General features: G+C 38.3%; 1 protein-coding gene across 1 annotated transcript in view; it reads right to left on the bottom strand.

Annotated features, from left to right (window-relative positions):
• The window catches only part of MFAP5 (microfibrillar associated protein 5), a 54,871-nt gene that overhangs the window by 2,302 nt on the left and 27,547 nt on the right, over positions 1 to 25,022 (bottom strand). Inside the window, exons 2-7 of the mRNA XM_006901764.1 lie at positions 10,160 to 10,204; positions 9,023 to 9,055; positions 8,548 to 8,583; positions 3,838 to 3,867; positions 2,049 to 2,136; positions 1,503 to 1,576 (exon numbers count right to left, since the gene is read on the bottom strand). Of these exons, the coding sequence (XP_006901826.1) occupies positions 1,503 to 1,576; positions 2,049 to 2,136; positions 3,838 to 3,867; positions 8,548 to 8,583; positions 9,023 to 9,055; positions 10,160 to 10,204 (306 nt within the window). The remainder of the gene's footprint in view (positions 1 to 1,502; positions 1,577 to 2,048; positions 2,137 to 3,837; positions 3,868 to 8,547; positions 8,584 to 9,022; positions 9,056 to 10,159; positions 10,205 to 25,022) is intronic.

The following is a 25,022-nucleotide window of genomic DNA, read 5'->3' as shown; positions in this document are numbered from 1 at the left end:
TCTCTCTCTCTCTCTCTCTCTCTCTCTCTCTCTCTCTCTCTCTCTTTCTTTCTTTCAACATTGTTCTTTATTAAGCATCTCTTGACACAGTAAATCCTATAGGTTTTCACATAAACTTTAGAATTAACTAGTACATTTCTTCTTCTTCATGAGATGAGGTGTATTGGTACAGTGACTATGACAACAAGCTTGATCATGAAAGAGATATATGGTGAGGATGGTGCAGGACTTGGCAAGACCCAGATTAACAAATCTCACAGGATTGCCATGAGGTGTAGTCAACTCAATGCCATCAAACAACAGCATGAAGTACATTTCTATAGCCTTTTCTGGCAGTGACCTCCACAGGCCAACTTGCCTCTCTCAAAGGATCTCCAGAAGAGAAGAAAGGGAAACACAAGAAGAAGCGCCTGGTGCAGAGCTTGAATTTCTATTTCATGGATGTGAAATGTCCAGGATGCTATAAAATCATCACCACAGTCTTCAGACATGCCCAAACAGGAGTTTTGTGTGTTGGCTGCTCCACTGTTCTCTGTCAGGTTACAGCAGGAAAAGCAAGGCTTACAGAAGGATGCTCCTTCAGATGGAAGCAGCATTAAGAAAAAAAATCAAGATGAATGGAAATTACTTAAATAAACAGAATTTTGGATATTTTTTTTAAAAGTACATTTCTATAAAATACTACTAGAACTTTGATGGGTATGTCATGGGTCTATGGATCAATTTAGAGAGAACTGATAACTTAGTATCATAACAATATTGGTTCTCTTGAGTCCATGAACATGGTTTATTTTAGTTTAGACATTTCCCCCATTTGAGTTGTTGTTGGTGTTGTTGTTGTTGTTTTATGTGCCATCACTTCACCTGCGACTCATAGCGACTCTCTGCACAATAGCTGTGAACCCTGCCCTCTCCTGAGCCAGTCTCACTCTCTGTGACACACCTAGCCCCACTGCACTCGTTACTGTGTCAATTCATCTCATCCAGGTCTTCCTCTCCTGTGCTGTTCCTCCACACTTCCAAGCATTGTGTCCTTCTCCAATGACTGGTTCTTCCTGGCCACATGCCCAAAGGATGTGAGGCGGAGCTTCAAAATTCTTGTCTCTAAAGGGCAGCTTGGTTTCACCCTCTCCAAGACAATAACTTTAATTTCTTCTTTCCTCTGCTACTGAACTGGCTAGAACTTCGAGTATAACTTTGAATGGAAATAATTAGAACTCATTTTCTTACCTTATTATTCCACCCCCTTTTTTAGTTTTTTAAATACTAGTTTATTTAAAAAATTCTAATACATTGTTTTCTAGAACAGATTCTTTCATTTCCCTCACCTCCCCCCACCCATCAAACTGTACAACTCCATGATTAATCCTCCCTTCTTCTATACATTCTCGTCCCTCTGCTTCTGCCCACTCCCACCTTGGATCCTTGTACTCATTCTACAATAGGGTCATATCCATTTCTCATGCTTGTCCCTCCCCACTAAACACCAGACTTCATCTTACCTTTCATAGCTTCATGTTCCTTACAGACAAGACGGGAGCATATTTCATTGTTGATGATGTACATGCGGCGTAAACTACCACAGTTTCATGGTCATAGTGAAGGAAAGAGACAGCAAAGGCATTGAGAAGGATTAATCTAGGTTCTTCCCCCTGGCCCTTAATCTGTATTTCCTTAAGTATTTTGGACTTCCCCCTGTCCCTTAATCTGTATTTCCTTAAGTATTTTGGACTTCCCCCACCCAAGGTGTTAGAGACTTCAGCTTCCATCAGGTAATGCATCGGTATAACAGTGTTTCCCTCACAACTCTTATTTTTCCAGTTCTCATGTTCAACTGTCTTCTAACACCTAATTTTGTGAGCCATTCTCTTAGACCTCAACCAACACTCCAGGTTCTAACTAGCATCCTCAAGAATAGCTAGGAAGGTTGTGTTCAAAATTCTCATTCTATCAGATATTGCAATTCAATGGAGGGTATTCAATTAAATAGTTCCTGATGTGAAAACCCTACCATGGAAGAGCTCTTTGGGATTTCTGGGATCCCTTACCTGGTAAGGCATAACTGATTAATACATTGTTTGACTGGTCGGTGCACAGAGTATAGTCTTGTACAAGGAAACTTCTCATCTCGGCACTCTGAGGAATTCCAAGACAAAAAAACAAGAAGTTGCAAATAGGAATGGCATAGCAGTGGATTAAAGTGGTAGAGAGAACAATCTGGAACAAGAGGTGCATTGCAAAATTTACTGCAGAAGAGGAAAGAGAGGGAAATGTACAACAATGAATATTTGAATGAAAACCCAACTTTTCTATAAACCTTCATGAAAATCACAATAAATTAATTTAAAAAAACTTTTTTTTTACTGATAGAGCTTTAGAAGTACTGTATTAAGTGCCCATAATTCTTTCAATAAAATTTAGACTATTTTTATTAGCCTTAAAAAATACCAAAGTGTTAAAGAGGATGTAATTGGGCAGGGGGAAGAAGGGACACCCTAAGTAAGCTCTCTAAGGTATCATTGTAAATTGCAGCAGGCCATTGCGCTTAGCAAAAGAGAACCATAGGAATGCAGTTAGTATTACATGTCAGTACATCCTTACCTGGAAGCAGGAATGCAATAAAATAATCCCTGATGATTCTACCGGTAAAAAGTCTGTCTAAGATTATCCATGGCACAATATGAAATACTTTATTCAATTACTCAATCCTTCATTCTGAAGATTGAGAGCTCTCAGGCAGATCACTATTTCTCTGTTTTGGTCATTTTCAGTAGTAACTTCAACTCAGGATTATCAGTACGTTGTTACTACATGCTGTCGGGTCAACTACAACTCATAATGACCCTATGAGTCATCCTATCCTAAGCCAACTTCACCATCTCCAAAACACCTGCCCTCACTGGCCATAGTCACTGTGTCAGTCCATCTAATCTAGGGTCTTTCTCACTTGCTTTGATCTTCTACCCTTCTAAGCATGATGTCCTTCTCTAAGGACTAGTCCCACCTGACAATATTCCTAAAGTATGGGAGACAGTTTCAAAATTCTTGCTTCCAAGGGGCAACCTGGTTTCACTCCAGCAGACCTGTTTGCTTTTTTGGCAGTTCATGGTGTGTTCAGTAATCTTCTCCAGCATATTGGGGAAAGCTATTTTAGCCCAATTGATCTTAACTTCTAACTCATTAGCCATTAAGTAAAGTCCAAAGGTATTTCATGAAAAGTATTATTGCAGAACCATTCAACAGTGGCCATACTCTTTATCTTCATAGTTTTTAGTCTTTATTTTTAATAAAGAAAAAGGGAATGTGAGGAACAGTGGTAGCAGCTGGACTGATTATTGGTGTTCCAATTTGTTTTGCAGGTCATTATGCCTTATAGGCCATAAAGCATATGTAGCCTCAAGTAAAACAAGTTTTTATAAAGTCTACTAAAATATGCCTTTAGAAATGGCTATTACAAAACTGGATTTGAATGTAAAATGCCAGCATCATTAATATTTATAAAAGCTCTACCACCAATAAAGGAAAATTAAGAGATATTCAACTCTGAGTTATGTTCTTAAATCACCCAGGCAAGGAAGGATTTCTTTGTATAGTAGCTGAAATCAGTGAAACTAAAGAAGGAAACTAGAAGGTCAAGCTTAAAAATTAAGTAAGTGTAAGACTAATTTTGAAGTCCATATTAGTTTATGAGAAGTTTGATATTTTATAATAATAAAATTCCTCAAAGTTTTTAAAAAATTTAAAAATAATTGGAAGTAAAGTGAAAGATACATAAGTATCTACAAGGAGAGTATAGGAAGGAAAATTAAGGAAAAGACATGCAAAAGACCATCTTACCTGTGGTAGTATTTCTGTCGTTAGGTAAGGCTGAAAGGCAGAAATTTTATTCAGTTATTAATTCCAGAAGGTTCCATCTTTGTATCTACCATGCCTCATTTAAGATCTACTTTAGATTATCCATGAATAGAGAACAAATATTTAAACATATAATGTCACAAGAGTTTGGATGAAAAATCAGATTTTGTTTGACCTTATTTCTTTCCTGGAAGGAGCCCAGATAGTGTAATAGAGTAAATGTTGGGCTGCTAACTGAAAATTGATAGTTCTAATCTATCAGCCACCTGGCAGGAGAAGGATGAGGCAGTATGCTTCTTTTCTACAATTTCAGAAACACTATTATTGTTGTTGTCATTGTTGTTAGGTGCCGTCAAGTCAAGTATGACTCATTAGAGACTCTATGAACAATGGATCTGAACCCTGTACTATCCTATGCCATCCTCACATTTCCTAACACAAAGTAAAGCCTATTGAGGTAGTCATCATGTCAATCCACCTGATTGAGGGTCTTCCTTTCCTTCATCAACCCTCCACCCTACCAAGCATCATTTCCCTTTCCAAAGAATAACCCATCCATGCAACAAGCTCCAAAGAGCTCTTCGGCAACGTCCTCTCCAAGACATACCTGTTTATTCTTTTGGCCATCCAGGAGATGTTCTTGCTCTTCTCCAACACCACAGCTCAAAGGCATCAATTCTTCTTCTTCTGTCACAGAAGGAGAATTGATGCCTCTGAGCTGTGGTATTGGAGAAGAGTATTGAGTATACCATACACTGCAATGATAACAAACAGATTTTACCTGGAGAGGGTGAAACCAGGTTGCTCATTGGAGGCAAGGATTCTGAGGCTTCGTCTGACATACTTTGGACAGGTTGCGAGGAGGGACCAGTCCTTGGAGAGGGACATCATGCTTGGGAGTGTGGAGGGACAGTGCAGGAGAGGAAGACCCTTGATGAGATGGATTGATTCGGTGACTGGAGTAGTGGGGGTAGGTGAGAGTGAGAATGGCACAGGATAGAGCAGGGTTTAGGGCTGTTATACATAGGGTCATTTCAACAGCACGTAACAACAATACCTGTCATCCCTATTCACTTTCTGATTAAAAGTCAGAAACTCTACAGAGGAACAATTTTATTCTATTCTATAGATTCACAATGAGTTTGAATCAAATCCATGACAGTGTTTTGGATTTTTTTTTTTTTCCTATCCCAGAGACTTCCAGGAAAAGTGAATTTTCCTATTTCCCACTGCTAAATACGAGTGATGTGCTTTTTCCATTAAGGATATCTTTATTGTTGGTAAGGATCAAATTGAATATGAAAATAATGTGTCATATGCGGTGAAAAACTTTATCCAAGGGCAAACAAGAGAAAGGGTTATTATCCTGTAGAAGCCTCTCTTCATAAGAGAAAAATTCTTTGTAGATTAAATACATTGCCAAAGCTCTTTGATAAAAGTAGTCGGGTAAAGAATATGCAGTTAAAGTCGTGGCCAAAACTAAGGTAGGGACAAATTAAATATGGATCTAGTTCTCTGAATAGAGGACACATCAAAGAGATCAGTGTTGCTTTTCTGTCAGCTGTAAACCACTCCAAAGAGTATGGGTATCTTTCTTCCACAGAATAGCTGGTGTATTTGAACTGTTTGCATTTGAGTTTGGAGTACAACTCCTTTACCATTAGGCCACCAGAGCTCCTTACTTTATAATCTCAGAGTTCTTAAATTTTTCAAAGACCTTTCAAATTTGTATCTCAAACCAGATTCAACAGTTTATCTTTCCTTTGTCCACTCAAGGTGTTTTACAGTGACTTTGTACAACAGCCACATTCACATGTCTTTATCTCAAGAATTCCTTTTGCTTCACACACTCAATTATCCTCAGTTCTCATTTCCTCTTTCTAGATTCAGCCATCACCTTTCATTGAAATTACTGTAATAGCTTTTCACTAGTCCTGGTTCCAGGCTTAACTTTATTTCCCATATCGCCTTTGGTATTGATCTTTTCAATGCATAAATGTGATTAGAATCACTACTTGTAGATGTCTTTTCCTCTTGGCTTTAATTTCCATCCTAAGGGAATTCCCATCTCTTTATCTGGTTAACTTCTACTTGTCTTTAAAGAATTTACTTAACAAAGATGACTTCTAGAAAATGTGACCTTTCCTTAAATCCTCGCTACTGAGTGTAGGTGATGCACCTTTCTAGCTGCTTTCCTAACTCTGTTTACTTACACTGATTATAGCATTTGAGTCATTGAATTAAATTATCTGCTCACTCACCTACAATACAGAACACAACTAGCAGGAGAAAGTGAATTTGAGTTGGATTTGCTTTTGTTTTTTCATCTTTATATCTTTAGAACCAATCAAAATGCTTTCAATAAATATTAAAATAATTTTGTTTCTACCTTCTTTTCTAATTTCTCATATCCTCCTTTTTTGTTTTATTTTTAACAAGTCTTAATGAGAAACATTATGTAGAATTCCTACTACAAAATATTTGTCTTATAGGCTTGAAGTCTTTCTCTTTAATAAATATATGCAAAGTATATCAATACACACATAATTGCAACTTGTCTGTATATAGTCAGTTGAAGCTGAGACATCTAGCTTCAACTCTATAAACTATAGCTAACTTCCTATGTTAATGCCTTTTTTGTTTGTTTGTTTTTTCATTTGTGCTTTGGGTGAAAGTCTACAGCACAAATTTCTTCTCCATGCAATAATTCACAAACCTCTTGCTTTGTGACATTACTTGCAATTCTTTTAATAGAACAGCACTCTTCTCTCTTCCTCCTTGGGTTCCCTATTTTCATTAGTCCTTTCCTGACCCTTCCTTCTTTCTAAGCTTTGGTTAGAAAATGCAAATGCTGCCTTTTGGGTGTCCCTTGGTTAATTTCTCTAAAGAGTACAGCCTTCAAGGTTTTATAGCCCTGAGTGTTGTTTAGCTGAGCTCTGGTGTTCTAATCAGTAAAGAGTTGGGTTACTAACCCAAAGGCCATGCCTCTCTGGTGATTCTTCAGGAAAAGATAGAAATCTCCTCCCATGTTATTTACAGCCTCAGAAACCCTGGAGGGTCAGCTACGAGTCAGTTCTGCCTTGACAGTAGTGATTTTGAGTTTGAGTACTGTTTGGCAGAAAGGTGTACCCCGGGCATGAGTTCAGCTGCAGGTTTGATCAAAGCCCATACACAGGGCATCCTGCAGTCTTTATTAGGTCAGCAAGTCTGGTCTTTTCTACTCTTTTTTTAACTTTGTTCTACATTTCCCCCCCCAATTCTGTTCAGGACATTCTGCTGTGGTCCTATCAGAACAGTTAAGAATGATAACTGGGCACCATCTATTTTGGTCTCAGGCCACTAGAGGGAGGCTATGGTTCATATAACCCATTTGTTCTTTGTGGTTTTTTATCAAGTCTGATTTTTCTTGATAAGTTCTTTCTCTTGATGTGTTCAAATAGGTGCTAAAAATTTTGGAAGGTTAAAAATATATACAAGTCAAAAAAAAATATATACAAGTCTTATTTTCAAGGACTTAGAGGATGAAGAATGCTAGTTACTGAGTTTCTCCCACTCTGTCCAAGAACTCTTAATGTGAATCTTTTCGTTTGATAGTGATAACCAGGCATCATCTACTTTTTCTGATCACAGGCTGTGGTTCCTAGGGTGAATTAGTCTTTCAAACAAATTGTTTTCTTGAATTCTTCTCTTGGCTCCAGACAAGGGAGAAAGACCAATAGTTGTAGCTTTTAAATATAAGTCCCTGCTCACCAAAGTTGTTGTTGTGTGTCTTTGAGTCAGAACCAATTCATAGAGCTGACCCTCCAACTAGTTTTCAAAGGCAGTAGGATGTTGAACATTTTCTTTGTGTATCATATTATGCCTACTGCTCTAGATGTCACCTGGGGCTATGGCCTTAAATCTCCAAGCTCAGTTAATCCCTCAAGGTATTTAATTATGACTAAGAAGCTGTTGATGGTTTTCCCCCCCATATCTTTCACTATACATATGGATATATTTGTAATATATATGTAGAATAGCCTTTGTCAAACATACATACTTATAAATTATTATTTGTTATTATTCTTACTGCAGAATCATTGTATGCATAATTGTATTTATCTTTTTATTCTTTTTTTTTCTTTTATACTGGTTTATTTACAAAGTTCTAATACATTGTTTTTCCCATTGGATCTTTCCCATTTTCTTACCCCCCCCCCTTTTCAAATTGTATGACCCTCTTGGGCACCTCCCAGTGTCTTGTCCTGCCTTGGCAGCATTACACTGACCACTCTTATTGTATATTGTCTTTCCTTTCACAGTTAATATATGTTTACTATCTAGTTAGTGATTTTTGCCTCCCTTCTTGCCCATCTCTGCAGCTGGAATGGCCACCCTGTCCTTGGACGGATGTGTCACTCTAAGTCTTCCCAAAGATGTTTAAATAGACTTGTTTCCCTTTTACTCCACCCAAAATTTTGGAATCATTAAAAGAAAGAGCTTGCTTTGTTATCTTGTATCAGACACTTAACTCAATCAATGCCTGCATTCAGGGACTCAAAGTATTTAGTAATTTGAGTGATATGAAGAATGTGCTACATAAACTATAATCTTATTTACTTAGGATCTTCACCAACTGCATTGTCTTCCATATGGACCCTGGAAAAAGTCAGAATGGCCCTGCTAGTGCTAGAATTCCAGATCTGAACTCACCCAGGTCATCTGTGGAAGGCTCGATATCAGCCAGAACTGAAAAGGCACAAAACAGCAGACATGAGGAGGGCTTTGAATCAGCAAGAGAGGAAGGTAGAAAAGAATAAGGGAAAATGAAGATATTAGTGGTAGGGTCAAGGCTATGGGTCGGTTTGTGTGTTATACCAAAGGGAGTCAAATTAATTAATTATAAATATGTGCTGAAGAATATTGGTCCTATTGACATAATACTAATTTGTGGGAGCCTGTATTATCTACGACCTATTTTACATATTAACCCATTTTATTCCCTCTTCTCAGAGGGCTAGACAGTCCCTTATTCCTTGTATCCCATTGTCACTGAACATCTCTCCCACAACCCCTTTCTTTATCATTTCCCAGAGATAAAAACATAGACTTAATCCCAGAGTTGGAATTGGCATTGTGAATATCAACAAAAATCATGCCATTTCTTCCAGATTGCCATAAGACTCACCTGTTTCATCTGTGGCTGGATCATTTACCAGATCTGAAAAGATGCAAAATAGAGTGAATAGGAACACAAAAAAAGAAGCAAGAAGCATGATGATTCAAAAGGAGACCTATAATGTAAGGGACTATCTCATCCCTGCAGAAGGACTTCACATATGGAAGAGTGGAAGTTTGGCAAAAAATAGAAAGACCCTCATCAAAATGGATTGATGTCATCAATGGCTTTAAGTGCAGCAGAGATTGTGAGGATGAGGTAGCACAGTGCAGGGTTTCATTCTGTTGCCCATGAAATTACAGTAAACCTGATTCAACAACATCATGACTTAAGCTTCAATTCTCAGCTACCTCCTGTCTGTAGAAGCTAGAATGCCACTATAGTGATAAATTTCAGTATGTTGTTGTTGTTCTTATGTGCCGTCGAGTCGCTTGCAACTCACAACAGCCCTAAACTCTGCTCTGTCCTGTGCCAATCTCACTGTCTCCAACACACCCATCATGATTACCACAGTCACCAAATCAATCCACCTCCTAGAGGGCCTTCCCCTCCTGCCCTCTACCCTCCCAAACATGATGTCCTTCTCAGATTAAGACAGGTTAGGAAGGAAGATCTGGTGATTCATTATCAGAAAATACCAATAAAACCCTATAGATTATCTGATCTCTAACTTATCATAAGGATGGCACAATTTCCATTCCATTGAACCTCAGTCTCCATGAGTTAGAAGCTGTCTGAAATGCAACTAACATCATTACTGAAAGGAACCCAGTGCCCATCAAGCTTTTCTTTTTCTTCATGTTAACACCATCCTCAATCATTCTATCCCTAGAATAAATGTTGCTCCCTTGCGGCAAAGATTTTAAAGCTTCATCTCTCATGTTTGGGCATGTTGCCAAGAGAAACCAGTCCTTGGAGAAGGATATCATGCTTGGAAGGTTGGAGAGTCAGGGCAAAAGAGAAAGAGCCTGGATGAGATGAATTGACACCGTAACTGGGGTGATGGAGGTTGGTGTGTAGGAGACAGTAAGACTGGCTCAGGATAGGGTAGGGTTCAAAGCTATTGTCTATAGGGTCACTATGAGTTGCAGGCCACTTGATGGCACATAACAACAATAAAGCAAAACCAGAACAGAAATAACTTACTTATATCATCTGTGAATGTTTCTGGGGTCACAGAAGTCACATCATCTGAAAAAAGTAATAGAAAACACTTTGAAGGTTTCCCATAACTCTACCACTCTTATACTCCCAGTAAGAGAAATTCCTAGCATAGCACCCAATATATTGTAAAAACCCCACAATTGTTCTTTCCTTGCTTCTCCAATCTAAGCTCTTTCCCCAAAGCAAAACAAACAGTGCACTTTGGTACTTTCATGAGCACACTTAGGCAGTCTTAGCCTAGAATATGTTTTTGCTTTGTCTGGAAATGGAGAGAGGAATGATCAGGATTGATTAAATCCATCTGGCAAACTTTCTCTTTAGTTAAGCATTAGACTGTAGGAATGCAAGCCTGTATTCTCCAAAGAAAGTTGGAAACCAATCACAATTTTCTTTTGTCACCCATTTGAGAAATTATTCTTAGTAGCCACACAAGAGAAAGATGGATAGTCTTGGAAATCTGGTGAAGATTTGTTATGAGTAAGACTTTACCTAGGGCAATGGGTTTGGATTTGCTGGTAGGTAGTCTAATTAAGAGATTCTGAAAATTGCACTAGAGCTTTGAGAAGTCAAAACCAAGGAGAAAATATGTCATAGATAAACAGAAGATTTCAAAAGACAGCTCCAGAAGAAAAAGAAACTACTATAATGGAATATGCCGAGACCTAGAGTTGAAGAATAAAAAGGGAAGAATTTGCTCAGCATTTTTCAAACTGAAAGAACTGAAAAACAAATCAAGCCTCAGGTTGCAATGCTTAGAGATGCTATAGGAAAAATCTTGAATGATCAAGGAAGCATCAAAAGAAGATGAAAGGAATACACAAAATCTCTCTACCAGAAAGTATTGGTTAACATGGAAGTATTATATGATCAGGAGTCAGTGGTGATGAGAGAAAAAGTCTCAGTTGCATTGAGGGCATTGGGAAAAAAATAAAATGGCCCAGGAACCTATGGGATACCAATTGACATGTTTTAACTAAGAGATGCAGCCCTAGACATGCTTGCCAATCTGTGCCAGGAAATTTGGAAGAGAGATTCCTGGCTAAGTGACTAGAAGATATGTGTACTTGTTCTCATTACCCAGAAAGGTGATCCAACAGAATGTGGATATTATCAAGCAATATCATTAATAGCGCAAACAAGCAAAATCTTCCTGAAGATTATCCAAAAAACATTGAGAGAAAACCGCCAGAGATTCAAGCTGGGTTTAGAAAAGGTCATGGCACCAGAGGTATAATTGCTGATGTCAGATAGATCTTGGCTGAAAGCAGAGGATAGCAGAAAAATGTCTATTTGTGTTTTATTGAGTATGCAAAAGCATTTGACTGTGTGGATAGCAATAAACTATGGCTAACATTGAGGAGTATTGGAATCCCAGAACACTTAATTGTGCTTATGTGAAACCTATACACAGACCAAGAAGTTGTTGTTCAAACAGAACAAGGAAATACTACATGGTTTAACATCAAGAAAGGCATTTGATCTTCTCTCCATAACTGTTCAATCTGTATACTGAACAAATCACTCAAGAAGCTCGACTTCATGAAAAAGGATGTGGTATCAGGTTTGGAAGAAGACTCATCAACAACCTCTGTTATGAAGACCACACAACTTTGTTTGGTGAAAGTGAAGAGGACTTGAAACACAAGTTGCAGAAGATAAAAGACTACAGTCTGCAATATGAATTATATTTCAACATCAAGAAAACAAAGATCCTCACCACCAGATCAAGAGGCAACATCAGATGGAGAAAATTTGAAGTTTTCAATTATTTCATCTTGCTTGGATCTACAATCAACACCATTGGTATAAATAGTCAAAAAATCAAAAGACATATAGTACTTGGAAAGTCTGCCATCAAGAACCTCTCCAAAGGCCTGAAGAGCAATGATGTCAGTTTAAAGACTAAGGTATGCCAGTGGTCTTCTTTTATGCACCTGAGAGTTTGGATAGTAAATAAACATGGCAGAAAAACATTGATGCATTTGAGCTGTGGTGTTGGAGCAGAATTCTGAGTGTACCTTAGACTGGCAATAAAACAATCAGGTATCTCTGGGGGAAAGTGCAGGCAGAGTACTCATTAGAGACAAGGATAGCAAAGCTTCATTTCACATACTTTGGGCATAGTGTTAAGAGAGCTTATTCCTTGGAAAAGGACATCATGCTTGGAAACGTGGAGGATCCGTGAAAGAGAGAAAGACCCTCAACAAGATGGAATGACACAGTGGCCGCAGCAATGGAATCAAGAATATCAGAAAGGATAAGGATGGCGCAGGATAGGACAGCGTTTAGTTCTGTTTTTCATATAGTCACTATGAATTGCATTCAATAGCATTCAACAAAAGCAGAAAACAATCTGGAATAAGAGATGGATTGCAAAGTGGACTGGGGAAAAGGGTAGGGAGGTGGAAGGAAGAAAATGCACAGCAATAAATGAATAAAAATTTAAAATAATCCAACATAAATAATGAAAGAAACAATTCTATATCAAAAGTTTAAAATATCATAAGAATTATACACAGAGATATAAAGTTGAGTACATGCCAGTAAGACTTGCTTAATAGAAGATTGTCACAAACCTTCAATTTGTAAAAACTTAGTCTATAAAAAGTGCAATAAAGAGAAGAGCACTATAAAGAACTGTGTTACACCACAAAGAATTGTACCTGTAATTATTCTTAACTTTTACCCACTAGGTGTCAGCAAATTTGCATACAATAGTTTACTTTGCTCTGTATAAGGATGATGGGAAAAGAATTAAGCCTTTGAGTTGTGGTGTTGGAGAAGCGTACTGAATATCCCTTGGCTTGCCAAAAGGTGTTGAACAGGTATGTCTTGGAAAAGGTGCAGCCAGCATGCTCTTTGGAAGCAAGAATGGCAAAGCTTTGACTCTCCTACTTTGGACATAGTGTTTGAAGAGCCTATTTCTTGTAAAGGGACATCATGCTTGGAAGTTGGAGGGTCAGTGAGAAAAAGGAAGATCTGCAACGAGATGTATTGGCATGATGACTGCAGCAATGGGCTCAAGAATATCAGAGATGGTGAGGAAGACACAGGATAGGATAGGATTCAGATCTGTTGTTCATAGGGTTACTATGAGTTGTACTTGACTCAGGGCACCTAACAACAACAGTAAGGGGAATAGACAGGGTAAAATTTTGGATTCTAAATGTCCTTGAAGCCTGGAAGCAGGAGCGGCATCCACTTCTGAAAGACTTGCCTCCAGAAACTCTAAGTACAAACAGTGCTCAGGCCATTCATTCATAGGGTCGCTATGAGTTATCTACGACTCGACGGCACCAAACAACAACAACAAATGTCCTTGAAAGAAGACAATATACTGTGGCAGGTGGAGTGTCAAAGTAAGAGCGGAAGACTCCCGCCAACAAGACGAACAGACATAGTGACTGTTAAACAATGAACGAGAGCCTGTCAGTTATGGTGAGGATGGTGTAGGACAGGGCGAGATTCTGATCTGTTGTTAGTAGAGTCATTAAAGTCATAAGCAACTTGAAGGCACCCTAACAACTGCAACAAGTATCAGATTTAAATCCCATGAAAACAAATCATGTTAGAGTTGATAAAGATGAGATAGGTGAACTGTAAATACCACATTTCATAGAAGTTTCTCCTGCTTACTCCCCCTTTTTTAAAAAAGGACCAATTCCAGAGGGAAATTCATCAGACCTAATGAAACAATCTTTTTACCTTTAGTCCTCTGTACACAAATTTTAATATAAGGAATTCAATCTTGCACCAATCACATCAATATTTGAAAAGTCATTGACCTAAAGCATTTCGGAGAGAGGAGTGGAAACTCTCTCGAGGGTAGCCTTGTCCTGCCTGGGTTCCCCTCCTTCAGACGTCTAGCTCCATTCCAGGGCCATCATTTGCAGAAACAGGAGTGCAGCAATGGCAGGCAGGGGGCTTGAGAGTGTCTGAGCTATCTCTGTGGAATTTCAGGGTGGAATACAGCCTTCTACATAAACCCCAGTTTACACAAGTTCCCAGGAGCTTTCACCATATACATATTTTATCTAGGACTCATTAATGTCCTCTGAAAAGGAATCTTTAAGGTATATATATTATCATTATATTTTATATTTCTGTTAGAAAGTATCTCAATCTGATCCAGGCTCAGAAACAGAGGATCACACATTCTTAATAAGAGAGAAAGATTTTTTTTTATTTGTATATTTTTAGCTTCCATATCAGAGCCCATAGTAAGAAATGATGGTATTAGAGGATGATGTAGCAGACTCTGTCTCACAGTGACCTCATGTGTTCAAAGCAGGGTTTTCAAGGCTGTGACATTTGGGAAGCCAGCAGCCAGTTTTGTCTTCTGAGACACTTGGTTGAATCTGAATTGCTAAGCTTTCAACAAGTAGTTGGCCACACATTTTACAGAATAACACTTTGCTACTGCAAACCATACGCAAGGTATTCTGATTTTATTAATCTATTCGGACACATTTAAAAAAAAACCACTGTGATCAAGTAAATTGATTTTATGAGCTTCTAGTGGCTTGTGTATCATAGTCCTCTATCCTCTAACTTTGACTAACTAAAAAAAATTATAATGATATTGAAGGACTTGAGAACGGTTGAGCTATTGATCAGTTCCTTCATCAAGTGGTTGTTTTGAGAGCCAAACTGTTGGGTTATGTGTAATTGTGGCCAAACTTTTGATTTTTGCATTTTTCTGTTTCTCCACTGCTATTCTGGTAGAGAAATCCTGTCTGTGGGGATTGTCGCTGCTGTTGGATACCAGTGAGTCGGAAGTGACTCATAGCTGGCCCTCCAGCAGGTTTCCAGTGGCAATAAATTGCACTATAGGAGAATGTCCATCTTTCTCCCATTGAGCAGCTAAGGAATTCAAACCGTGTGCTTTGGGTTGGTAGCACAGCTCCTTACCACTAGACCATCAGAGGTCCCTAACAGTAGGGATTAATGGGCATTTCTTTTTCTGAGTGAGACAAGTATAAAGAAAGTGGAAGGAAGAGATGCACATATAAGGAAACTTGGGAAAGGTCTATTTTTTTAGAAAGTTTGGTGTGTGCAAACCTTTAAGCTATTAGCCTAAAGGTTGGTAGTTTGACCTTGCTTGACCAGAGGCACCTTGGCGGGGGTGGGTGGGGGTGAAGACCTGGAGATCTACTTCCAAACAGTCACAATGTTGAAAATCTCTATATAGTGCAGCTCTACTGTACACACTTGGGGTCGTCATGAGTCAGAATTAACTTGACAGTAGCCAATAACAAGATTACGAAAAATGGTCATATGTTGGCAATATACCTATCTTATGACAGACTCTTTAATACTGACCTTTCTTATTCATTATCTAATAAGACCCCAACAGAGCCCAAAGGACCACTTACCCCCTCGCTGACCATTGACCTCTATGATCATCCAATCTGTACCAAAGGAAACAGAAAAGGTATATGAATAACATTTTTAGGAAACAAATTTTTAAAATGATGGTGAAATAGTTTTACTTTCTCTTTCTTTGTTCTTACAAGATTGGTCAGACCATTAGTGCTTCATGAAAACATTCTAGAAACATTCTAGAAAGACAAAAAGCTTCTGAGAACAAAGCCTTTCTCCCTGCCCTGCTCTGCCCTGAGCCCAGCTTTTCCTCCTGTCCTCAGCAGCTGGCAAAAGGTCCTGTTTCACAGAGAATATTCATGTCTGTTGTCCTGCTATTACCGCAGTCCTTCAACTAGCTACGCTGCTGAACAAGGCAGATAAACTATTGTCTTACAGTCCATGTGTCAAAAGGAGGGGGAAAACCCAAAATAGAACTCGTAGAATTTTTCTGAAATCTGCCGTTTACTTATAACTAGTTCTTCTTAAGTTCTGTGAAATCTGTGATTTGTGTGCACATATTTTATGCATCTAAAGTATATTTGTTAGTGCAAGTGTTCATTGTGTGCTATTGTATATAAACCCACTGTTTTCCCACAGAGTTTAAACATCCTATTGCTTATTAAATTGTCTCTATGTGTTTGTGTGTGTGTGTATGAATGTTACATTTAAGTGTGTGACTCCTCTTTGTCATTTTACATTAGTTTGTGTGCATCTTAATTTTCTCTCTCTCTCTCTGGATACGTTTTCCCAAATCTGAGGTTGCCTATCCATATTCCTGTCTTTCTCCTTTGCACAGAAATATTTTCTTTTTAATTTTTTTTCTTTTTTCTTTTTTTTTTTTTACTTCAGCAAAGGTTTCCATATAATTCTGGTTTGGGGAGGTTTTTTTTAATGTTTTTAATTGTATTAATTTTTACGTGTACCATCAAATCAGATCTGACTGGTACAGGAAGAGATTGCCCCCTCCTTCTCCAGCAAAGCATCTGGTAGATTTGAACCATGTACCTCTGGGATTGCAGTGCAGCGTTTTGCCACTAGGCCACCAGAACTCCCTTATAATTCTGGTTTTAAATTAACTCATTCACACCCATTTTGGTGTAGACTATTAGTTACCATTGATTAATTAATGAATTAAAATGTCTAATCAGACCCTTGTTTTATATTTCCTTTCCCTGCACCCACCCAACATATCTATTTATTAATAAATAAATACATAAATGTTATTAATAATATTAATATTAATAAGTGGATCTAACCTTTGTTAGCAAATTCAAAATCTCAGTGGCTAGTATCTCCCTTCTATTCCACAAATATCTCCACACATGCATTGATGAAGAGAGCATTTTATGGAAAAAGGAAAAAAAATTAAAGCAGGAACTCACCAGAGGGGATGATGAGAACAGTGAGAAACAGTAACATCTTAGATCCCAAGAGCAGCATCTCTAGTCAGGGTTGTGAGGAGAGCAAAGAACATTCAGTATTTTAGTTCCAAGGAAGAGCACACTTGGGTCTCCCTCTCTTTGTCTCCGTAGGAGTTCTCCCTTGGTTTCTCCTAAAGCGTTTTGCTGTTTTCTTCTTCAACTCTCAGTCAATATTTATTTCTCTCTTAAAATATTCTATTTGTTGGCACCCATCCTTATATTCACTCTCATTACTCGAGTCAAAGCTATTATATTTTAGATTCTAAACTGTCCACACGTGTCTCTACCCATGGCTTCTTTTACCCACAATGATCAATCTTAACTGTGATTTTTTTTCTTTTCTTTTAATAACCTCTGCCCCCTTGGTGTCTTCTTTCATTTTAGATTTCACAGATAATTTGAGTAGCGGGAGCTCTACTAATTTCAAAGATCAAAGACATTTCTCATCAACATTTTTCTAGCACACACATATAGCTTTCCTCAATCTATCTGAGGGTTTAAGCTTCTTTTTTTTTTAATACCCTTTGTCCCTTACTTTAATTTCATGGAAAATTATGAGGGGTCTGATCAAGTGACATTGCTCCTTTCCTATACCTATCCCCACCCCCAACCCCCACATACATACTCCATCTATTTGGGTTTTACACAATCAAGCAACTTACTGTCCACAGTGTTCTGCTTCTTCCACCAAGATCTTTGGCTGCTGAATATGTCTCTCTCCGTCTCACACTGTTGCTACTTTGGCTGAAGAATATGATGAACAGAGCCACTCCCTGGAACGTACTTCAAATTTGGCCTAATCTGAAACAGTGAGGGAGGGAGGGAGAGCCAGACTAGAATAGAAGGCAGTGTTACAATGCTGATGGAATGAGAAGGAGAATAGGGATTTGCAGTTGCTCACACCCTCATTCCAAAGGTTATGACCACACTGATGAGAGATACTATTTTCTAGGGTTGGTCCAAAAATCATGTACGTCTTTCTGCAAACAGTCCATTTCTCCCCACATTTTTTATCTCTGGTTTCCTTTTACCTGAATAGTTCCATCTTATCACCAGCCTCTCTGTGTCTATATTTAAATCACTCTTTCAACTCAATATTTATTATTTATCAAAGCTCCCTATTCAAAATTTATAAAGATCTCTTTGAATCCCCCTTTTTTGACCCATACATTCAAACACTTCTCATTTTTTTCTTCCTAATATATCTGTTTATTCTCATGTCCAACTAAACACAGAGATAACATGAGTTTTAGCCAAGAGGAGGGCTGGCCATCTCAAAGTTAGGGAAAAACCAAGAATGTAGAATCCTCACACTCCTTTTAAATGTGGAGGAGCTTCATGAAAAAGGAGGAAATTTACACTTTATTCTAGCTTTGATCTTTGTTTAAGTTCTGTGTAGCTTGGTTTATGGTATCTATCTTAAGGGCAATGTGCTATCTGAAGTCGAGAGAAAATTGGGAACCATATTCATTCTGCTTGGCTTCTATTTCATTAGTGGTTTTCTCTGCTCGTGTAATGTATTGTTATTGTGTACTGTTGAGTAGGAACTAACCCACAGCTGGCCTTCAAGCAGGTTTTTCAGAGGTAGTAAGTTGCACAAGAGGGAGATTGCCCATCTTTTCCCCCACAGAGCAACTGGTGGATTCGAACAATGTGCCTTTATGTTGGCAGCTCAACTTCTTACCACTAAGCCACCAGAGCTCTATAAATTATAGACTAGAGAAAATATGAAGTAAATGATAGAAGAAGGAGGGGAGAAGAAAGCAAGCAAGCAGTAGTTTAATATGTAAACAATATTACCTGTGATGTAGAAGTCTTAAGGACTCTGTATTTTCTCCCTGGGGGATAGACTAGATAGTCTCTGGAAATTAGACTACTAAACCATCCCCATTTTGAAAGATATTGCTTGCAATAGAGACTTAACTGTTGAAGAATAATTAATTTTATGTTTAATGGTCATATTTGTTATGTGCCATCAAGTTGACACTATAAACAATAGATCTGAACCCTGTTCTATCCTGCACCATCTTCATCACCTTTGATATTCTTGAGCTTACCATTGCAGTCAGTTTCAGTCATCTCATTGAGGATCTTCCCCTGCCTTAACAACCCTTTACCTTTCCAAGTATCATGTCTTTTTCCAAGGACTGGCCCACCTAACAACATGACCAATGTGAGACCAAGTTTCACCATCCAAGGAGCATGCTGGTTTCATTTCTCCACAAGAGTTTTATTTATTCTTTTGGAAGTCCATGAGATAGCCACTACTCTTCTCCAACACTACAACTCAAAGGCATCCATTCTACTTCTGTCATCCTTAGTCATTGTCCAACTTTCAGATGCATAGAAAGTAGCTGAAAATACCATGACTTGAATCAGGTGCACCCTAGTCTTTAAACTGACATCATTGCTTTATAACACCCTGGAGAGTTCCTTGACAGCAGCCTCTCCCGATATAATATGTCTTGATTTCTCTCTTTCTCTTTTTTTTTTCTTTCTACTTTGGTTTCAACCATATATTCCCAACTAAAATTCTCGAAGTAAAGAGGGGAAGGAGTGAGGATCTTCTGAAAATTACTTCCTGCTGAAATGGGACAAAGCTAGAGGAGGAGATTTGTATGGAAGAGGGCTTGGGTAAAATTGGTTGATGCTGAAAGCTCATTAGCAGGAACTGTTCCATAGTTCTGTTTGTTAAACTTCAAAGCTCAAGTCCCAGAGTTCAATTACTTCTAAACTACAGGGAGGATAAGTCTGTTGAAGAAGACTCCTCACCAAGCAGGACCAGATGAAAGATCCAAACTCCCTAAGGAGTCTAGAAGCAACACTGGCTATGTCTTGATTTCTTGGTACTAACGGTGTTGATTGTAGAGTCAAGGAAGGGAAAATAATCGATAACTTCACTCTTTTCTCCATTTTTCATGATGTTTCCTGTTGGCTCAGTGGTGATAATTTTTGGTTTTCTGATGTTGAGATGTAATCTCTATAAGCTATAGTCTGACCTTCAACAACAAGTGTTTCAAGTCTTACTCATGTTCAGTAAGCAAGGTTGTGACATCTGCATGATGCAAGTCGTTGACAAGTCTTCCAATCCTGATGCCACATTCTTCTTCATAAAGTCTAGCTTTCTAAATTATTTTCCCAGCATCCAGACTGAACAAATATGTTGTTCTTGTTGTTGTTATTGTTATGCACCATCAAGTGGCCTGCAAATCATAGTGACCCTATGTACATAATCTTTGAACCCTGTCCTATCCTAAGCCAATCTCACCATCTCCAACCCACTTAACCCCGTTACTCCAGTCACTGTGTCAATCTACCTCATGTATGGTCTTCCTCTCTTTTCTTGCTCCTCCACCTTTAAATATGTCCTTCTCCTTAAATATGTCCCTCTTTGCAAGATGCTCAAAGTCTGTAAGACGGAGCTTCAAAATCTTTGGCTTCAAGAAGCAACATGGTTTTAATATGTCCAGGTCAGTATATAGGCCTGATGCACAGCTTTCTTGATTTTAAACTATGTCATGTTCCCTTGTTCTGTTCAGATAAAAGTCTTTTAGTGTAGAAATAGCTTTGTTCTATTGAAGAATGGTTAATTTTTATGTTCAGTGGTCATTGTTGTTAATGCCATTGAGTCAGCTATGACTCAGTGATCCTATGAACAATGGATATTAATTTTGCCTTATCTTGTGTCATGCTCATAGTATCTAATGTACTTGAGTCCATTGTTACAGGTACTCTATCATTCTATCTTGTTGAGGGTTCTAGTCGTAAGTGTTCTGGGATTCCCATTCTTCTCAGTGTTAGCCATAATTCATTATGTTCCACATAGTCAAATGCCTTTGCATAGTACGTAAAACAGAGGTAGACATTTTTCTGATATTTTCTGATTTTAACCAAGATCCATCTGATCTGACATCAACAATGATATCCCTCTCTCTCTTTCTCCCTCTCTGAGGAAGATGAGGTTGCTGCTGCAGGGGTGCTGTGCTCACCTGCTTCTGACACTGCTATTCACTCTCCCCAGAGAACAAGTCACTCAGGAAGCCACATTGAAGCCATGACTTTAAGACCCTTGTGGAACCAGAGATGGTCATTCACCAGATTATAATTACTCTCACTAGCTACAAAATAAAGTTTCTGAAAAGGTGGATGTTGACTTGATCAGAGGCACAAAGGGGAAGAACTTCAAGGGACTGGTTAGACTCTGAGAACCACTGAAAGGAAGACTCCTTGTGGTGAATGTTTCAAGACCTCTGGTCATTTCCAGAAAAGGATCCACAAGCAACTCATTGACTTGCGCAGTCTTTCTGAGATCGTTAAGCAGATTGCTTTCATCAGCACTGAGCCTGGAGTAGAGGTTGAGGTTATCATTGCAGATGCCTAAATCAACTATTTTAATAAATTGACTACCTGTTGGTAAAAAAAAAACAAAACAACAACACATGCTATTCCTAGGGCCATGACCTCTTCTAAATCCTGCTTGAATATCTGGCAGTTCTCTGTTGGTGTACTGTTGTACATTATTTTTTCATATGATTGTTGTTTTTTAATAACCTTCAGCAATATCTTACTTGCATATGATATTATTTGATAATTTCCATATTCTATTGGATCATCTTTTCTTGGAATGGGGACAAATATGGATATCTTCCAGTAAGTTGGCCAGGTAGCTTTCTTGCAGATTTCTTAGCAAAGCCTGGTGAGCAGGTCCACGGTTGCATCTGTGTGTTGAAACATGTCAATTGGTATTCCATCAATTCCTAGAGTCTATTTTTTGCCCCCAATGCCTTTTTTTGCAGCTCAAAATTCTTCCCTCATTATTACTAGTTTTTGATCAATTGCCACTTCCTGAAATTGTCCCATGTCAGCCAATTCTTTTTAGTATAATTATGTTAATAATTCTGTTAATAATTTAGTACAATTCTGTTAACAATTTGGTAGAATTCTGTTAACAAATTTGTTAATAGTTTGGTATGAATCTGTTAACAATTTGGGACTATTCTGTTAACAATTCTGTTAACACAGCTTTTATTCAAATATGTGTACAAACAACTAAACCAAAATGAGAAGATTGATGTTGAAGATTTCTATCAACTTTTGTAACTATTCCTCCTCATTTTTGGTGTCTTCATATAGAAGAGCTCAGCCTCCAGTGCTGTATCTCATAGTCAAAGTGTGCTCTATTGTTCATAGGGTTTTTCAAGGCCCATTCTTTCAGAAGTGGATGGCCAATCCTTCTTCCTAGTCTCTCTTAAGCAGGGAACTCTGCTATAGCACAACATTAAACATATATGTATTTAAGCTGTTAAGAGCAGCGACATGCAAAAACACTTCCCTAGTGCAAGAAAATGACAGATAAATTATACTCCTAGAAGCAAATCATAAGGACAGCAAACATATAGATATAATGGTGTAGGTAGCAGGGGTTCCCACATCAAGGCAGAGGTGCAAGGTTCAGAAGTCCTGAGTGTTGTCAATCCTTTATCAGTGGGTGCATTGGTCTCTTCCAGTAAGGTGGGCTACAAGGTGAGACAAGGCTGGTGGTTACTGAGCCTTGTCCAATCTATATGCTGAACAGATCATTCAAGAGGCCAGACTGTATGAAGAAAAATGAGTCTGAGAGCTGGACATTGGATAAGGATAACAGAAGAAGAGCAATTCTTTTGAGTTGTGATGCTGGAGGAGAGTATTTAACACAATATGAACTACCAAGAGAACAAATATGCCTGTCAGAGAAAGGGTGAAATCAGATTGCTCCTTGGAGGCAACGCTTTTAAAACTCTATCTTGGGGAGCTCTGGTGGCCTAATGGCAAGAAGTTGCACTGTAATCTCAGAGATGTGAGGTTCAAATCCACCAGATGCTGTGCTGAAGAAAGAGAGGCAAACTCCTCCTGTGCCAGTCAGAGATCCGATTTGATGGTACACACACACACACAAAAAAAAAATTTTTAAAAACCCAATAATTCTATCTCACATACTTTGGGCATATTGTCAGGAGATGCCAGTCCTAGGAGAAGGACATCATACTTGGAAGGGTAGAGGGTAAGTTCAAGAGAGCAAAACCCTAGATGTGATGGAATGACAGAGTAACTGTGACAATGGGCTCAGATTTAATGGAGACAGTGAGATTGGCTCAGGATAAGGCATGACTTAGAGCCATTGTTCTTAGGGTAGTTATGAGTTGTAGTTGACTCAAAGACATAACAAAAACAGCTAACTTTTGCAGTCTGAAAGCAATTAACATGCAATCGAGATTCATTAAAAATAACTGGTGACTAGAATGCAAAAGCTGGAAACAAAGAAGAATGACAGGTAAATTACTGTGTAAAGAGTGTAAATTACTGACTTGGTGACAGAAATGAGGCTGGAGGTTGAATCATTCAATTTTATACAGAGATTTATACATTGCAAATACTCTTTTAAAACACACAAATGATGACTATATGCACAGACCTCACCTGATGGACTATGCAGGAATCAGATTGACTACATCTGTGGAAATAATGGTTGGAAAGGCTAACAATCAGCAGTCAGAGCCAGGTCAGTTTCTGACACTGAAACAGACCATCAGCCACTCATGTGCAAGTTCAAATTGAAGCAGATGAAAGCAAGTCCACAATGGGAAAGATTGTATGAAACACAATGTGAATGAAGGACAGAGTGAAACACAATGTATATGAACTTTGTAAGCAAACCAATATAAAATATTTTTTAATTCAAAAAAATAAAAGAAAGCAAGTCCACAAGAACCAAAACATTACCTTGAGTCTATTTCACCTGAACTTAAAAGCCACCTCAAGAATAAGTTTGAGGTATTGAACATTAATGATTGAAGACCAGATGAGTTGTGGGATAACATGAGAGATATCCATGAAAAAGCAAAAGGCATTACAAAGACGGGGGAGGCGGGGGGACAAGACCAAGATGGATGTCAGAAGAGACACCGAAAACTGTACTACAATGTTAAGAAACCATAACAAAGGAAAGAAATGCCAAAGTAAAAACGATGAACAGAAGATTTCAAAGGGCAGCTCAAAAAGACAAAGCAAAGTATCACAATAGAATGTGCAAAGAGCTGCAGTTGGAGAATAAAAAGGGAAGAATGTAAACAGCATTTCTCAAGCTGAAAGAACTGAACAACAAATTGAAGCCTCCATTTTCAATATTGAAGGATGCTGTGAGCAAGATCTTGCATGAGCCAAGAAGCATGTAAAGAATACACAGAGCCTTTATGTCCAATTAGAAGTATGCAAATGTCAAGTTATCTGTTGCCTCAGTTTTGAGTTTCTATCTGAGAAGTTAAATTACTGAGAGTGGATGACACAAATAATATACAACTGGCCAATAACCTAAGAGTTGTCTATTGGAGCCTACCCAGTATGGAATTTTAATTTTGGTGAACAAAATTGAACATGACATGATTTCCAAAAGAACAAACAAGTCTATCTTGCAAGATGGATAGCCAGAGCGACCCCTAGAGGCAAATGTGGTGAGATTTTTGTCTCACATATTTTGGATATATTATCAGGTATGGTCAATCCCTAGAAAAGGACATCATGCTTCTTTGTAAAGTTGAGGGCCAACAGAGGACAGGAAGAACTGTCACAAGGTGGATTGACAGAGACTGCAAGAATAGGTTTAAGCACAGCTGAAATTGTGAGTATAATGCAGAATTGGGCAAATTTCAATGTGTTATACGTACATAGAATTACTGTGAGTTGGAGTCAACACTACATTGTCTCCCATGAAAGAAAAACCTATCAAAACTGCTTCTAAGGATTACACTCAAGAGAACATTGTGGAGTAGTTCTATTCTACATGTGCTCAACAGTTTTTGGGGTTTTTTTGTTTTGTTTTTTTAAATTATTATTACATTTCATTAGTTTTAATGAACATTTGGGTTCTCATTCATTCATTGTTGCATTGTTTTCTCTACCCTCCTCCCCAGTTAGTTCTTCTTCCCCCCCCCCATGTCTGTTTTAATTGTCCAATTGCCATAGTGCTTGTTGAAGCCAGTTCTGATTAATCTCCTTTGTCAGTGTGTCCTTTGCCATTCCCTATC

This window comes from Elephantulus edwardii, unplaced genomic scaffold (genome assembly GCF_000299155.1).
Source record: "Elephantulus edwardii isolate Elephantulus edwardi_28Jun2011 unplaced genomic scaffold, EleEdw1.0 scaffold00342, whole genome shotgun sequence".
In the NCBI taxonomy this organism is placed as follows: domain Eukaryota; kingdom Metazoa; phylum Chordata; class Mammalia; order Macroscelidea; family Macroscelididae; genus Elephantulus; species Elephantulus edwardii.
Note: the sequence above shows the minus strand (reverse complement) of the source record. Positions and strands in the feature narration are given on the sequence as shown.